General features: G+C 28.9%; 1 protein-coding gene across 1 annotated transcript in view; it reads right to left on the bottom strand.

The window, feature by feature from the left end:
* The window catches only part of LOC145832514 (uncharacterized), a 50,101-nt gene that overhangs the window by 29,855 nt on the left and 2,450 nt on the right, over positions 1-17,796 (bottom strand). The window contains exons 4-26 of the mRNA XM_082939831.1: positions 17,409-17,525; positions 16,790-16,921; positions 14,019-14,130; positions 13,694-13,779; positions 12,902-13,014; positions 12,161-12,296; positions 11,765-11,937; positions 11,371-11,511; positions 10,826-10,984; positions 10,311-10,514; positions 9,950-9,985; positions 9,821-9,891; positions 9,395-9,503; positions 5,809-5,955; positions 5,337-5,520; positions 4,419-4,542; positions 4,013-4,129; positions 3,169-3,306; positions 2,359-2,500; positions 1,805-1,918; positions 1,164-1,281; positions 767-903; positions 187-263 (exon numbers count right to left, since the gene is read on the bottom strand). Coding sequence (XP_082795957.1) covers positions 187-263; positions 767-903; positions 1,164-1,281; positions 1,805-1,918; positions 2,359-2,500; positions 3,169-3,306; positions 4,013-4,129; positions 4,419-4,542; positions 5,337-5,520; positions 5,809-5,955; positions 9,395-9,503; positions 9,821-9,891; positions 9,950-9,985; positions 10,311-10,514; positions 10,826-10,984; positions 11,371-11,511; positions 11,765-11,937; positions 12,161-12,296; positions 12,902-13,014; positions 13,694-13,779; positions 14,019-14,130; positions 16,790-16,921; positions 17,409-17,525 — 2,887 coding nt within the window. The remainder of the gene's footprint in view (positions 1-186; positions 264-766; positions 904-1,163; positions 1,282-1,804; positions 1,919-2,358; positions 2,501-3,168; positions 3,307-4,012; positions 4,130-4,418; positions 4,543-5,336; positions 5,521-5,808; positions 5,956-9,394; positions 9,504-9,820; positions 9,892-9,949; positions 9,986-10,310; positions 10,515-10,825; positions 10,985-11,370; positions 11,512-11,764; positions 11,938-12,160; positions 12,297-12,901; positions 13,015-13,693; positions 13,780-14,018; positions 14,131-16,789; positions 16,922-17,408; positions 17,526-17,796) is intronic.

Genomic DNA, 17,796 nt, shown 5'->3' with positions numbered 1-17,796 from the left:
AAAAATTAAAGTCTAAATTAAGAGAAAACATCTTTATTTAAGATACTTATAGATAAAACAAAACCTATTATTCCATACTTTTAACTTAAAAGCTTCAAAAATAATAAAACTAACACATTTAACTATTACTTCAGAAAAAAGAAGTAAGTTGTATAAACTTAATTTATGATATATTTATTAATTTACCTTATAATAATCACCAAACCCGACTTCTACCCAGGAATTTGTCGGACTGGAAGGCTGCCAACCAGTTGGTGTGTAACCTTAAATAAAATAAAATCATGATTTTATGATTAATAATTTTGATGATGGCTTTAAAACACTTAAATTACATAATAAAAAGTGATTACACTTAAAATCATTATTATTTCGATTTCAATATGTACTTACAACCAGTTGGTGTGTAACCTTGAATAAAATAAAATTATAATTTTATGATTAATAACTTTGTCGATAGCTTTGAAACACTCAAGTTAGTTAAACAAAAGTGATTACAGTTAGAAACATTATAATTTCGATTTCAATATGTACTTATTTTTAATTTTTGCTGGTATGCCAGTTACTCTTTTTTTTAGTGAAGTATAAAAAAATTAAAATAGTTTAACAATTGAGTGAAGGATATTTTTAAAATAATAAAACAGCTAACTGTTACAACTTTTACTTTTATTTTTAGTATTTAACAAAGCTGCAACTAGACATACACAACATTAAAAAGTTAAACTCATTGAAAAGCCTAATACACAGAACACTTATCAAAACTACCAACTCGGGCACACGGGAATGATGCAGGACTCCCACTCGACAGCCGGGTCGGTGGTGTAGCACCACGGCCCCGTTGACCTCCCGTCCGGGTTCCTGCACCGGTTGCCATGCAGGTTCGCTTGAGGGTAGTTCTCCGGCTTGCTGTTTGCAGTATGGTTTGTGTTTGTAAATTATAAAGTAGTTTTTTATAGATTTTTATTGAATCTGTTCAATTAAGTTGTGTTTTTTTCAACCAAAGATGTCATCATGGGTGGTTTCAGTTTGTGACATACTAAATTTTTAAAACCCATGTTTTAACTTTAACTTAACGATAGGTTTTAATCCAGGAATAAATCAAGCACATAAAAGCTTTATTTCAAACAAAGATCTAACTGTTATAAAGAAATAAAATATAAACATACAAGTTATGAGCGTGCGGGGTTTGTGACACCCACTGTTGGCACTCGATGCCGGAAGAAGTTTTGCTGATGTAACCCCTGTACCCCTGACCAATGTCAGACTGGCTTGACAGGCATTCTCCTGCGAAAATATGTACTTGTTGCAAATGAACATGTTTTGATATATGTGTTATCTGAAGATACTAGCTTGAAAGATAAAGCTTTGAAATAATGTTTATTGTTATCGGTTTGCGTTTTTATTTTATTTTTTTTAACTTTAAAATTTTAAGTGCTATTCTAAAAACCTATGGTAAATTATTACAACCGTTTATGTTAACAGTACAAAATAAAAGATATGAAAACATTTTATAAACAAATTTTGTTGTAAAAAACTTAATAATTTATAAGTATAACTTTTATCTTTTTTAGCCAGTTTAGTGTTCTTACCGTCGACTTTAAGGGCTCTCGCTTGTTTAGTTAGCTTGAGTATTTTGTTACTGTAAACATTTTGCGCTTTTGCTTTAACTTTTATTTATTTTTAATCTTTAGTTAGATTTAAAAATTGTTTCTTTAAGCAGCAAACAACAAATATAAAAAACTATCAGGAGCCAAATTTTTGTTAGTTTTTTACTTTTTTAGCTATACTAGTTAACTTATATACTTACCGTCAACTTTAGGGGCTCTCACTTGTTTAGCCTCATGGCCTCCTGTAGAAGAAGAAGCTTGAATCGAAGAGTCCAAGAACAACCCGTTGCCCATACCAAGTGCGTTCAGGCAGGCTGAAAATAAAAAGTTGAGTTATTTTTGAAGTGTATAGTTGATAGTAAATGTCGTTTTATCTATTCAGTCATTGTGAGTTTGTTTAAAAAAAAAATCGTTAAAACTAGTTATTTATCAGTTTCAAAGGTTGATTTTAATGCAACATTGTATTAATAAAAACAAATCAAGCTTGATATTTTATTGAAGGAAGGTGGTTTAAATAATAAGAGATTGAGTTTAAAACTTTGTTCATTGACCAACTACGCCAAAAAGACTATTAACAGTAGCACAAATTAACGTAGTATGGGCTTTAATTAGTATATATATTTTTTTTTTACTAAAAGTAAAAATAGTATAATAGCTAATAAGAATGGAAGGTTATGTTTCATAGATAGCGTTTATTCACATAAATTTTGTCAACAACTTTAATTACTGATTTTGTACACTTTTTATTACTAACAAGCAGAGCAGCCGATGTATTCGAGTCTTATTATCGGTTCGTCCTTCCATTCAAGTACGTACAATCTCATGTGAAGAGCTACTACTTGACGGGGAAATATGTTCGTAACAACCGTGTCCTGGTCGTGATTTCCATTGAAAACCTGTGAAATGTATCAAATGTTACTTTTATACGCATATTACTCAATTGTTTTCCTAAGCTTTTCTGTAAATAAGACTGCCGTTTAAAATCTACAGAATAAGTTGCTGGTCGTGTAGTTCTTAGCATTTATCGAGGTGTGGATAGAGTATTAAGTTAAATTTATTTAGTTATTTGTTTTAGTTCTCAAGTTACATTTAACTTATGTTAAAATGTTTTACATACATACAGATGCAAGCTTTTTTATCTTAAATCATTGAAAACTTTTTTTAGACGATTTTAATATTTTATCGTTTCTTAAAAATGTTGTAGAAATGTTTTTTATGACAAAACACAGTTTTGATCAAAACTTTACAAGTTATGAAATAAACTTTCTGACATTAATTTTTGAACTATCGTTACTATTAGTACATTTTGGTTCCGTTTTTTTGAAAGTTAACTACGATGTTGTTGAAACAAATTCAGATGTGTTACCAACATAAAAATCAATAGAATCGTTAATGGGTTGTCCGTTATAAAACGAGTTGATTAAATAAAAACGCAAACTAACAATTGGTTTTTATTATTAGTATTAACTTAATATATTCTTTAATCATTTTTTGCCAAACTACTTAATATTTCTATAATAGTTTTCACTTACAAGTCATGTATTTTTGTATTAAACAAACTAACAATAGGTTGTCCGTACTGATCTGAAATGAACTCCCAGTCTTCGGTTTTGGCGCCAAGGTGCTTAGGATCAGCTGAGTGGGCGACTTTGAACTTGGTCACCCAATCACGATCAGTTATTTGCCCGATTCCGTTCCTACCCTGCAAGATGTTTGTTTTTTTAAAAAAAATATTTTATAACTAAAACTGACTTGAAGGTTTTAGTTCTTGTTTAGCATTTCAAAACAAAGTAAGTAACAAAAAAAAATCTTAAGTTTTAACAAAATAAAAAGAATCACAGTCTAAATATTATAAAAATGTGTTAAAATTTTGTTTTTAAAGCTGATATAAACTATTTTATGCTTATTTTACGTGAGTCCTATTGAAATTCTAAGTGTTTCCCCAATATTTTTTCAGTCAGTTTAAAATTTTTTTTATATGTTTGGGTAAGCTGGGTTAGGGTTAAGCGTATAAATAAATAAAAATAAGTAATTTGGGTAAGGAGGGTTAGGGTTAAGGGTATGAAATTAAAAATTATTCAAAAAAAATTATTTTAAAAATGCTGACTCAGCAAATATAAGAGAAGTTGCGTTTCACTTAAAATCGGACGTTTACGTTCACCTTGACTCTGCTGAGACTTAAAACTAATACATAGCTTTGTAAACTAAGACAATCTTAACTAATTAGATAAAAAATATTGGGAATCACTAGTGCGTTAGATTCAACTCTAGAAAGTGTGTATATCACATTAGTTAGTGCATCATTTATTTAAAAAAACTAGACGTAGCTAAAATATTTTATGTTTTCCGTAACCAGATTAATTTACAAGCTAATTTAACAGAAAACAAAACATATACAAAGTACTTACTTGTGTGAGTATTCCCTTCACATTAACAGGGACTTCGAAGTCGACTTGCAGCCATTTTTCCTGATCATTGTCTGCAGGTTTCCACCCCCCGTGACCCTGACCTTTCGTGAACTTGTCCTAAAATTGATTAATTATTATAAATAATTGCTTAAATATAATTATATTTTTAATTGCTATAATGTTTAAATAAATTAAAGTCACAAGTTAAGTAAAACTATAATAGTTCTTCAACTTAAATCTACAAGTGCGTGTTTTCAATTTGTCTAAACTTGTATATAACAATGTTTAAATAAAAAATAGTTAAAAAAGTAAGCTACGAGTCATCTTAGCATTCATTTGTTGTTTATATCGAAATAAACCAAAGAAATTAAAACACGATTTCTACCTAATCTATCAAAGTACTAACAAAGTCAACGACATCATCCGGGGTGTTGAGCCTTCCTCTCGAAGATCTGAAGTAATAATCGACTTCCGATGAAGCGATGAGAGCGTTGTCCGATAGATCGCCACCGTATTCTGCACCCAAGTGCCTTCAAATATATATTTACATTTTTACTCATTTTTTTTAAATTTTTTGTTAATTTTTTTTGTTATCAGGTAAACCACCACCGTATTCCGCACCCAAGTGTCTGAAAACATATATTTAAATCTTTACTTATTTGTTTTTTTAATTCTTTGTTAGTTTTTTATGTCATCAAATAAACCACCACCGTACTCCGCACCCAAGTGACTGAAAATTTAACATGTATCTCTATGTAGTTTAATTATTTTCTTGATATTTATGCATGTTTTATTAAAACAAATTTTTATAAATTGACGTGTACTTATAACTAACAAAAACTTTTCTTCTCAATCTTTAAATATTCTACATAAACTTAAACTGTATTATGTATTGTTATCAACCACCTTATATAAAATTTACCACTTAAATAAAAGTAGTTTATATTTAAAAAAATTCAATTATAAACTTAATTATGTTTAACACTTTGCATCTTCATTAGCCTATTATTTGCATTATACAAAACAAAAAAAATCCCACAAGTTAAAAACATATTTACAAATATTAACAATAAGAACAGCAAAAACCACAAATGTCATTAAAAAAAAAAACCAAACTTGATTCATCAGTCTTAATGGGGCGTGCAGCTCACTAATATTTCTTTTATAAGTGTTTATACTTTTTTATATGTCATTTACACATCATAAAATAAGAAGCTTTCACAGAGTGTGCGAAAATAACAAGCTTACTTGTTAAAATAACAACTATATTTACAATTTGAAACACATTAGCATAAATAAAATAGTCATAAAAAATTCCCCAAACCTGAAACAGCAGTCTTCGTGCGGCTTGCAGTTGACGGTCTCGTCCGGATCCCCGTTAATTGAGGTCATGTCCCCCGTCTTCTCGCAGATGAAGTGCTTGTGCGAGTAGCAGTTCGCGTCGTTCCAGCTTCCGTCTCCCACGTAAATCTCCCCGCAGTCCTCGTCGCCCGCGTTGTTCGGCTCGTCTGTGTGACGTCATAGTAATTGATTATTTATGTGTGACGTCATAATGGTTGACTTTTTATCTTTTATATTTACTGCTAACATACAGTGAAGTGGTATAGTGGTTCACCTGAGATATTGTATTAGTGACATCATAACTCACATTTGTTTACGTATGTGACGTCATAATTGATTTGACTGTGGGTATACATACAATATCTCAAGTTTAAAATACTCTTTAACTAAATTGGTATAATAAAATGCTTAACTAAAAGCTAAATTAATTGAAACTTGTATAAAAAGCAACGCACTTTGTGCCCAGTTGATGAAAGGTACGGGTGTGTTGTCACTCCACGCCCAACCATTGTCGGCGGTGTCAAGTATGTCGTTGTCAAATGGGTTGGCATCAATCAATCCGATCCACACGTTCACTGCTGTTGGTACTCCCGATAGTACAGCTGTTAAAATGCGTTTAAACTTTAAAAAATTGACTAAATTAACATTCTTACACTATCTTTGTGAGTTTTTATTTGTAAAAACCGTAAACATGTGAAAAAACTCAATTTCAAGCACGAAAAACAAAACATCTCAAAATATAATTATTATTTTTCATCGCAGTATTGTAAACATTAGAGCAGGGGTCGGCAGGCAGTTGGTGGTCGCGGGCCAAATTTCAAGTTTACAAAGTCTTCGCGGGCCGCAGTTTTAGATTTAGTGACATTTGAATAATCTTTTGGTTTTAGTTTTAGTCACACTAGAGAAAAGTTTTACTTTTATTCACCTTATCATTTTAAATAACTTCATCCATAACATAGAATGACTATTTAAATTAAATTAAATAAAATTAGAATAAAATTTACATTGACTAATATACTTAAGTGTTACTTACTTTTATAAGCACTTACTAAGTTAAATTTAGTACTTTTGTAATTTTACATACAATTTAACTCTCTACAAAAATCAAACTTGAAAGACAATTTATTAGTTACTTTTATATATTTGTTATATTATCAACCCCTTTTTTCATATTTCTAAGAATATTTATTCAAAAAAAGTTTTTGCGTGTTAAATATTTTTCATTCATTAAAAAATTTAGTAATTAGTTAATTTAATAAAATTAATACCTGTTTGTATTAAAGAAAGTTAGAACAAATTCTTTAACATAATTAATTCTCGAATACTTAAATAAAATATCTTGTTAGTAACTAGTCTTTTACATGGTTGTCACTTAAAAAGCAAAAATGTCTGAGTTGTATCAAACCAGCCTAAGTTCATTAAAAGTTTAAAAAGCTAGTAAATCGTTGTATATCAAACTCAAGTACCTAGTAAAAATATCATCATCATTAAAAGTACACAAAGTGTAAAAAACACAAGAAAAAACTACAATTAGTAAACTACACTACAGTCATAAAAACTATTCTGGGAATTCTAAGATTTATTTAAAGTGTTTGAAATAAAAGTTTCACTTACATCTGAGTTTTCAAGCTTTTAAAATAGCCTGTTTGTGTAGCAACCCAGTTAAAACAAAGTTCACAACATAAAGAAATAACGAAATTTATTAACAGTAAACAAATTACATGCCAAAAAAATATAAGTCAGCTGGAATGGACAATTAACTTTCTTAAACATTTTTAACAAAAGTATAAAACTTAATTGAGTCATTAGCGAAAAGAAAAAACTCTTTTTTATAAAGCATATCAGCAATTCTTTATCTGCAATAAGAATTTAAAATTATTAGTTGTAAAATAAAAGACGAGCAACAAAAAAAAATGTTAGTTAGGAGTTATTGAGAGAAACGATAAAAAACAAATCACCAAAGTCAGTTCCAACAAAGCACATGATTATCTTCAGTAACTACAAAATTATCAGAAAAAAGTTGTTAAGGCAAGTTATAAAGTAGCAAAGTTTATTATTAATAATGAGATACCGTTTATAATTGAAAACTTTTTTAAAGAATTTTTATTGGCAGTAATGAAAAACTTTTGTTTATTTCTTTAATGACAACAAGAAGTCCTATTTAGGAAATGCTCTAAGGTTATAAAGTCGCATAAATCAAATTATGACTTTAATCAATATGTTAAGATGAGAGCACTGATAGAAAAACTATTGCTCATCTGAGAATTTTTATTCGAGATGGTTTTTTAACTTTGACACTTTAGTATAATTTCTTGGTTTAGTTCAAACACGAAGCACAACAATCGGTGAAATTTTACAAGGTGCAATGCACCAAAAGTTTTTAGAAGTACAATTCCTTCTTTTATTTTTAGTATAAAGTTTAATTAAAGTTTAAAAAGTGTCCTATAAAGTATATCAATATTAAAAAACACTGTTAAGCTACTTTAGTATATTTTTTAATAAAGAAATGTTTATTTGCTAAATTTTTTGTGTCAAATCGAAATTTCACTACTTTACATGTAAAAATTGTTTGAAACTCCAGGCTTTTTCAAAAATTCTCAAATTCAAGTTTTTTCCAAAATTTTTAAGCATAAATTTTCAAGTTTAAAGCTTGAACTTGATATATTATAAAATATACATAATAACTGAAACTAACACTTTGGGTTGAGCAAAACTTACATCATAAGTTTAATTTGTCACTCTTTTAAGCAAAAAAGCCAGCCTGATATTTTTGTATAAAAAAAACAATTCTAGCCAAAAACTTATAAAATGACTTAGTTGGCCTGAGATTTCAAGTCTTCAAAGAGTGATAGTCTAAGTGTGTGTCAATGTTTATAAACTATCCCTAAGTCTAGTTAAATAGATAGCTCCAAAAAACAGCAAATGTGTGTATTGATATGCAAAGCATAAAAGTTAACTTAGTTTGACAAAATCAATGTTTGAAAAATGAAAATGTATACCTAACAAAAACTATATTAGTTTATGTCATACATATTCTTTTAATTGTGTCAGTACAAATTTAGATATTACATGCATAAAAAACAAACTTAGAAAATTATGCACAAACTAAACTTAAACTAACTAAAGTATTTTATAAAAAGTGGTTTAAAATATGAGCATTTTTTTAAGTTGGTGTGCATATAAATTAGTTCAAGTGCAAAGAAAACTTCTAAAAATCAAAATGTGTCAAAACAAAACTTAAATAAACCTTTTTTCTTATTACTATGTTATTTTAAATGTTTTTATACTAAAACATAACATTTACAAATAAAAAATATATAAAAGAAATTTAGGTATAAAAAATATTGGAAAGAACATCTAAGCTATAAAGAAATGACACTTTAGTTAATACTGTGCATTACTTTTGTACAAAATGGAAAACATTTGCATTTAGTTTATTTGATAAATTGGTATAATATAACTAACTTATTAAATTCAAGCACTCTTTTTTCAGATAATTACTTGCTGTTGTAAAATAGAAGTTATTATAAAACTCAGAAAAATATCCTGTTAGAATGCTAATCTGTCTTTTTCACATTATTAAATTAAAGTAGCAACTTCTTCTAATTATTTTTAAATGTTTTAAGAGACTTAAAACCAAACTAAACAAATTAAATCGAATTACCGAAAAAAATTTTACTTGAAATATATTTTTGCTCAGCGGGCCACTTTTACATGCTCGCGGGCCACAAAATTTTCTTTCGCGGGCCGCATTCAATTCAAAAAAATAACGTGCTCGCGGGCCGCAGATTTACCCTTCGCGGGCCGCAATTGGCCCGCGGGCCGCAGTTTGCCGACCCCTGCATTAGAGTATAGTTGGTATTGTAAAAAGAGAAAAAAAACAGTACTTATAAGAAAGTATTCATATTATAGATAAAAACTAAAGATATAAAAATTCAGATATTTGCAACTTGCTTTAAATGTAACAAAGTCATAGGAATTTTATTTGACTAGTTTTGTCAATACAAAGTTCTCAAAGTAATAGTTTAGTATATTAATTACTTTCAACGAATTTCTGTTCAGTAGGACTGTTAATACTGGCGAGGTCACCCCCATTGTTCAAACAAGCAGTTCTGGCGTCATACCAAGTTCTGGCAACATCTGTGTTGATCTGTAAGGTAAATAAAATTTAATATATATTATACCAAATCCTTACTACTCTGTGTTTGTGTGTAACATAAGTAGAACTTAAAATAAAAATATATACCAAGTATTTATTACGGCTGTGTTTATGTGCAATATATGTCAGTTTTATAATAAATATAATGTGTAAAAACTACAAAAAAAGAGTGAATAGTTGATTTTTGACAAAGTTTTACATTCTAAACTAATAACCACACACCAGTTATTATTTTCAGAAGGAAAAATTATAAATCTAATAAATCTCAAATACAATTAAACACCGAGTTATATCCACTTTAGACTTACGAGGTAACATTGTGTTGTAGTCGGATCTGAAAACCATCCACCTCCGTTGCATTTATCAAAATCTCCGGGAACTGAAACAATTAATTGTTTAAATATAGCATTTATGCTGGAAAGCATATAATAACTTACCTGCCGTAGGAGGTTCTATGATCTGTGTTCCTTCGTCTGTTGAAATAGTAACATTAGTTAATATTGATGATAAAGCTAAAAACAAACTTACTAGAAATTATCTTTATTTTAAATTACAATTAATACATACTATAGCGTTTAAGCAGTATGGTTTTAGATAGAATAAGAACAAAAGTTAATTTAGGTTCTATTGGTTTAGAAAACTTAATATCTTAATTATTTTAAACAACAAAACACTATACTATGTTTGATTTTATAAGCTAAGTAATAATCATAGGATACATCTTTGTTCATAGAGTTCAATATGAAAACTTTAGAAATAAGTGTACAAAAGTACAAAAAACAAATAAAATAAACTAACTGTCGTCCTTCTTGCAGATGAACTTGTACTGGCTCGTGCAGCTCTTGTCCATCCACAAGCCGTTGGTGTCCATCTTCACGCACGACTGGCTCTTGCTCGCCCCGTTGTCCCAGTTGTAGAAGCTGTTGGACAGGGATCCGTCCGACCACCGGTACCCCGACCCGTCGTCGTAGTAACCGATCCAAGAATCTCCCTGCGTGTGGCCTGTTGATAGGGGCGATTGTTTTTTGTTTTTTCAATCAGTACTTTTTAATTAAACAGGAAATATTAAGAATTTTTTTTTTGCTTAAATGTAATGCGTTTAATTAAACTTGTGAGTTTTGTTCAAAAATGCTGAACTAAAAATTATGAAGAGCTGATAGTCTCAATATCAAGTCGGGAGCACAGTTAACATTTTGATAAAATTTATGTTGTGACGTTTAAAATTACTATGTTTGGTATCCCTATTGTTGTTTTTTACCGGTCATAAAGAAGCTTTCGCATAAAACTAACTGCGTTTATTGCAAACGACTTACCAACGAGGAAGCTCTGCTCATTGGGATCCAGTATACTGGTTAGTGTGGCACTGAACGTGGAACATTGGACGTCGGCGTCATTCTTCGTAGTTGTGCTGTCACCGAAGAAGTAGCACTTGCCGTTGTAATGTCGCCATCCCTCGTCGCAATTTCCGTCGACTGTGTGACGTCATAGTGTTGTTAAATGATTTTTTATTAAAAAAAAATTATACTTATTTCAAGCTCTATGTACAGTAAATCATATAGATACATCTTATAAATCTATACAATATCTCTATGTCGTTTTAACTCTACGATTTTTAGCTGTTTTATTATTTTCTTGGACTGCTAAAATTTTTCGATTTAGTAAATAGTTTTAAAAAACATGGTCAGTCTAATGTTTTTTTATGTAGCTACATTTTTTAATCTTTAATACAGTATAAACTACTAAAACGTGCTTAGTAATTAAAATAAACAAAAATTTTGTTGTATAACAACTTTTTGTGTTGTTTCTAGTACTGCCAATAGCTAATATTTTTATGTGGTTTTTTCTATAAATTTCATACCTGTGATATGATCATTGTTGGTCGGGTTGAGTTTAGCACCTTCGGGCACGGTGCAAATATAAGGAAGCTGCCTGAAGCAGTCCCCATTCTCCCAATTGTTGTCGTTTTTACCCGTGTACAGCGTCAAGCAGTCGTCTCGACCTACAACATTAGTAAGTGTCATGATTAAAATGTAATATTAACAATAAATATAGCTAAATTAACAGATTAAATCTAGTTTTATATTTGAACTAAATTCAGCGTTCTGATAAAAAGCAGATACTTTTGTATCGCACTGAAATTGATGTAGATATTTAAGCTATCTTTACAAAATTGATTTATACTTGGTACGCTAATTACAAACCAGGTTTATTAATTCACTAATTAAATTTTGTGCGTTTTAAAGTTTACTCACCTTGGGTTTCCTTGGGGTAGGCGTCTGCCCAGAAGTACTGGTCGATTTGCGTACCGTCCCACCATTTGAAGCGACCGTCCGAACCAATATCGGAGCCTCCCAACCACAGCTGGTCTATGTAGGAATTTCTGATTGACTCCAGCGTGATCGCAAAGAACTTCTGGTCTTCCGCGCTGTTAGTTTGATTTGTTATTATACTTTGTGAATCCCTTTAAATACCTTAAGACTAATTATAATGACATAGTTGTTATAAATGACAGCACTTAGCTGTTGTTACATAAAAGTAAGTAAGCTTAAACATATATTGTGCTAAATTTGTTCGTTTTTAAGCTGTGCAACCGTGAAACAAGCAACCTAATGAGTAAAAACTACACAGTGCATACATGTCAAACAAACCTGGTGATTTTCAGCATTTGCGCGCCGATTTTCTTGCACTCTTCCTTGGCATTGGTCCACGTTTGCGCCCTGTTTGGGTTGGTCACTATTTCGTAACAGACTCCGTTCAATAAAGTCCATCCTGCTGGGCAGTCTCCTGTGAAAATATATTAAGAACATATTAAATACTTAAAATATTAATTTGTTTAAACAAATATTGAGCAATCACAAAAAAAACGAATTCTATCGGCAGGTAGTTTGAAGCCTACTAATGCTTTCGATTGTTATAATAGTGTTTACTGTTTACCGCGTACGAAAACTTTAAGTGTAGCATTGCTGTTTAGGAAAAAAATTAAAAATAAACCTACCATAGTTTTGAAAGCCTAGAAAGAACTGTTTGCGTTAAATTATAGACAAATAAGTATTTGTACTTGTAAAATTACATTTTAAAATTTCTAATTCTTAAAGTTAGTAAGTGAAGAAATACAAATAGCATTTATAATGTTCGAAAAATTAAACTCCTTGTACATGCTTGAAAATCAATTTAAAGCAAAAACGCTTAATTTTAATGTTAAAGTGTCCCTACATACAGTCAATACTCAGTTATTCATAAGTTTTTAAACAGACAAACAATAAACAAGTATATGTTAACAATATTTTTAGGCATGATAAAATACTCCCATTATGCTTGTGTTTTTAAAAGTTGTTTTACGCAAAAAAGTACAAAAAAATTAATTTTAAACATTTAAATATAGTTTCTACCTTTTAACCCTCTCTCGCAAACGTATTGACTTATTTCGCTGCATTTAACAGCTGACCACTGAGAATTGTCATCTAATTTCATCATGATACATGTTGAACCCACGTAAGGCAATCTGTAAAATGAAAACAAAAGTGTTAAAAAGTTACAATGTTGAGTTGCTTAAATTTTTGTATAAAACATAATAAAAGTAAATAAGAAAATTATAAGCTTTTCAAAGTTTTGACAAACAAATATCGGTAGGTGGAAAAAACTTGACATTTTGCATAACTTGAAGATTTTGTTAAGTTTTACTCAAAACAGCTGAGTGAGTTTATTATTACGTAGATTGAAATTTTTATACAGACTTTTCGAAACCGTTTAATACGTTGCTTTAATTGTGTTTGTATCGTTGTACTGTGCGAAGCTTGATGACTAAGTTTTGTAAAAACTTAAATGGTGTACTTTCGATTGAAATAGTCTAAGCATATAAACTGAGAAGTAAATGAAATTCCCTACTTTGTAAACAAAAAACTTGGAATTTATACGTTTTAGAAACTTGTTAAAAACAAAAACTTTTAAGCACAATTTGCATCATAAATTTAATTAATGCTAAATTCGTAAACGTTTTATAATTAAATCTATACTCATGAATGCGAGAAAAAACTATTGTTTGCTGATTTCAATAAGAACAAAAAGCTCTTTTTTATTGTGTATATTAAGTGCTTACATGTTAAACTTTCTAACTATTTTACAATCAAAAAACAAAAAGTTTCTTAACGAATAAAAGCTTATTGTAGTAATAACAAACTAACGGGCTTCCAGGCTGCCCGGACTTGAAATTGTTGTAATTATTTTGTGCAGCCGACGGGTCGACCCAAGACAACGTTTTTGGTGAAGCCTGAAATTACATTTGATAATTAAGTGATGTATTTTTGTCCTAAAATTATGACAAACTGTTGTGCTAAAGGTATAAATGTTTTAACAGTTTATCAAAAAAAAAGTTAGAGATTTAATTTGTAAATTTTTAGCATTTTTTTACTTGTAAACGTTTGTTAAGTTTCGAAAAAACATATATCTCTATAAAATATACAAACCAATTTCAACATTTTTATCAAATAGTCTTAAATTAAAACTCACAGTATCAGAGTAGCCGATGAAGAAGTTTTTATCTAGAGTCTGAGCGATCAGGTCTGCAACAAATTGCTGTTCCGAAGAAGACTGGATTGATACCAGCCACGAACCCTGAGCTCTGAAATAATATTGGTATAGATAATTATACAACAATGTAAAAAAAATTATCTATATTTAAAAGCTATAGCTTATCTTCTTAATTTTTTTTTCTATTAAGAACTCTGAAAAGTGTTTGAGATCAAATAAAAGAAAGGATGGACTATTAGTTAAATAAAAATTGTTGTTTTATACTTCATAGTTTTTTATCTTCATAAACAGCACTATATATGGTTGCTTAAACTGTTAAAGTGTTTTTTTTTATAACTTACCTTTAACTTGTGTTAGTACCTAGCTTAATTAGTCAACGACTAAAGTTTCAATCTGATTTTTTTAAAAATTATAAAATAAATCTTGCAGTATGTTCCAAACCTATGACTAATGTATTTTAAACCTACTGTAATTTATACTGCTAAACAAACAATCAAATCAAACAGGTACTTAGTACAACATAGAAATATGTTTACTTTAATAATGACATGCATGCAATTTTCCTTGTTTAAATAACAAACTGAAAGTTTTGACAAATATAATTATAACTTTGGCCCGGACAAAAGCTTTTATGACTTCCGCTTAATTTTACTAGTTTTAAATATGATTGATAACAACAGCTTTGAAAATTTTCTAAAGTTTTGTTTAACTAGATTTTAACAGCCCGTTAGAATGTAAACGAAACATTTTTTTTTTTACATTCGGTGTAACATAACGACTCTAATTAGTATTGAATATTCTTTTTTAAGTTCGAATAACATTAAATACTTAAGTAAACTATAAACAATGTTAACAAAAGTTGTATCAAATCACTAAAAATCAGTTAAAACTACAGAAAAAACAAATTAAAAGGTATAAAAATTAATGTTGTGTAGCTTATATTTTACAATAAACGTACTTTGGATCTTTTAAACATGCAAAGTGTTGCTTATTTGCTTAAAGTGTTTGATGTTTGCTTTAATAATAACAAATTGAATACCATATATGATTGTTGATAATTCGTATGTGATTGTAGTAAAATAAAAACAAATAAGTTTATTTTACTGTGTCGAAAACTGGTAATTAGAGTTATAATTTTTACAAATTAATACATTTGCATTAAAAAGTTAAATTATTATGGCTCGTTTTCAGTTAATGCACTAATTGTTTATATTTTATAAACCTGTACAAATTTTATAGGCTTGATAAATTCGTAGAACTTCTTTGTGACAAATATGTTCAATAAAAGACCAGTAAACCAACACTATTGTTAAATTGTGTATACAAGTGTTTTAATTTCAGTTCAGTTTAAAATTAAAAATATGTTCTTGTTTGAAAATTTCTGTCAAACTACTTAACAAAAAAGTTAAACAATCTAAGTAATTTTAATTAAGCTAATATATTTCATCCTTAGATACAAAAGTTTGCATAATTTTTTTTTAATATGTTTCAAAATAAACTGTTTCAAAGTTAGAATAACAATAATACTAATCTTGCATCACATTTAGAAAATAAAAGTCAAGGTCTTTTAACTGCGTAACAAAAACGTATTTAAAAGTTATATTTAAAATTACAACATTTACAAGTAATAAAAATTTAGTGAACAAAAAATGTAAATTAAAACAAAACAGCTTACATAAAGTTTTTTTCATAATACAAAGCTGTTTTGAACATTTAAATGTTTGTTTTAACCACATTAAACTGTTGTTAATTGTCATATGTACATTTTTAACGTTATTAATTAAACAAACAAATGTTTTTATTTACTTCCAAAAAAAAAAATTCTCTTTATCTTCCAAGGTTGAACAAAAATATTTCAAACATACTTTTACAAGAATAAAGGCTAATACTTATAATTTATATCGATGAAAACATGTGAATTTTCGAAAGTCTGTTAAAGTAATCACCAAAATCAATTGATTCTTAAAAAGAAAAAAGATATATTTGTCGCTAGAAAATGCACTTACGATATAATAAATTACTTAAAAGTAATTAGTTAGTATTTAGTGCTTAATTTTTAATTTTTTTTTAACTACCTAGACATTAAAGCTATAAAGTAAAGCAGACAATTTTGATGGTGTTTTCTCGTGTTATAGTGTTTAACCGTTTAATTTAAACTGACTATAAACCCATAAATTTTAGGTTTAAAATATATTTATTTGTCGTTATATAAAATTACTAAAGATAATAATCAAAAAATTCAAAGTTAACTAAGTTAAAGTTAAGCTTAATTAACATCGCATTTTTAGATAGTAATTTTTTGGTATTTTTGTATAACGACAAATAAATGTTTTTTTAACTTAAAAATTCTGGTTTTAGTAATGACAATAAAAACACAAAACGACTGTTAGTAGTTTCAATATTTTGTTTAACGACGTATATTTTATCAAAGCTAATCGTAAAAGTAAAAACAAGTTTTTAAAGTTTAAGAAAAAGAATGAAACTCAAAAATTAAGTTTTTGTATGCTATTTTTTCGTAATTCTTTTTTTTGAAGTTAAACTTCTACCTACTGTTTACTAAAACGCTTAAAGTGGCTTAAATACTTTCACTCGGGTTATGATACTTTAAAACAAGTACATTCGACATCACAGAGTTAGTTTCAAGTTTATCTCTTATGACGTCACAATCATAGTATTACATGTATTTCAGACGTAGTTGCATTGTTATGACGTCACAAAGTAACGATCTAATTTAACCAATTATGACGTACTTGCACTCGAGGTCAGCGTCGTGCCAGTTCCTCCCATCGTGCTGAGCCTTGTAGCAACTGTCGCTTCCTTCCATGTAGCTCCATCCCTGCGGACATTTGTCAGATTGTCCACTAGGCGCAGAACATATGAATCTGTGGAATTAAGTTAGTATTTATATATTTGTACCTGTAGGGTATTATAATGTGGTTAATAGATATGGACAGTACACTGTTATTAACGATATTTAATACGTCGTGTTTTCTTAAAGAACTAACTGGATTCTTCATGTTTTTAAGTATCTTCATGTTAGGCTTAGGTATCAAAATAAAACCTTTATTTTAAAAATCAACAGTAAACTAAGCTAGTTTTGATTTTAAAGGCTTTACAATGTTATGATTAATTAATGTTTAGCTCATAAGTAGAACTTGTGAACAAAAAACTTTGTTGTGAAAAACGTTTTAGAGTTAAATTTGTTTTTCATTTAGTTTCACAGCACTTGGTTTGAACTAGTTGTTTTAAGGCAATACAAAACTTGATTCATTTATTGAACTTTTAACGTTTGATAAATCATAGGTTTACATGTATGTTTAAATTAACTATCTGCTCTTCAACTGAGCAAAGCTACTAAATCTAACAAACCTGTTAACATTATCACAGCTCTTGTCATTCCATTTCCCATCATAGAAGGGATTGTAAACCCAAGCTTCGACACAGTCCTCCTTACCACTGTTGTTTGGCTCTCCTATACGCCAGTTTCTGTAAAGGGGAAGTTTTTCAATGAAGTTGCTACTTAGCTTATTTTATAAACTAGTACGATACAGCAATTTAACTTTAAAAAAAAGTTTCAGTTGTGATACAGCATTCTTATCTTAGTTTTAATTAAAATAAGAATTAAAATTATAACTTTACTGTTTAGTTTCTGTTTACAAAAAGTGTTTCAAAGTATATAGTATTCATGTAAATAAAGTAAAGTTTTTAACTCAATATACTTTTAAGATTAAATTTGATTAATTATAAAAAGTATATC

The sequence above is a fragment of the Thalia democratica genome, chromosome 3 (genome assembly GCF_965202585.1).
Source record: "Thalia democratica chromosome 3, ktThaDemo2.hap1.1, whole genome shotgun sequence".
In the NCBI taxonomy this organism is placed as follows: domain Eukaryota; kingdom Metazoa; phylum Chordata; class Thaliacea; order Salpida; family Salpidae; genus Thalia; species Thalia democratica.
Note: the sequence above shows the minus strand (reverse complement) of the source record. Positions and strands in the feature narration are given on the sequence as shown.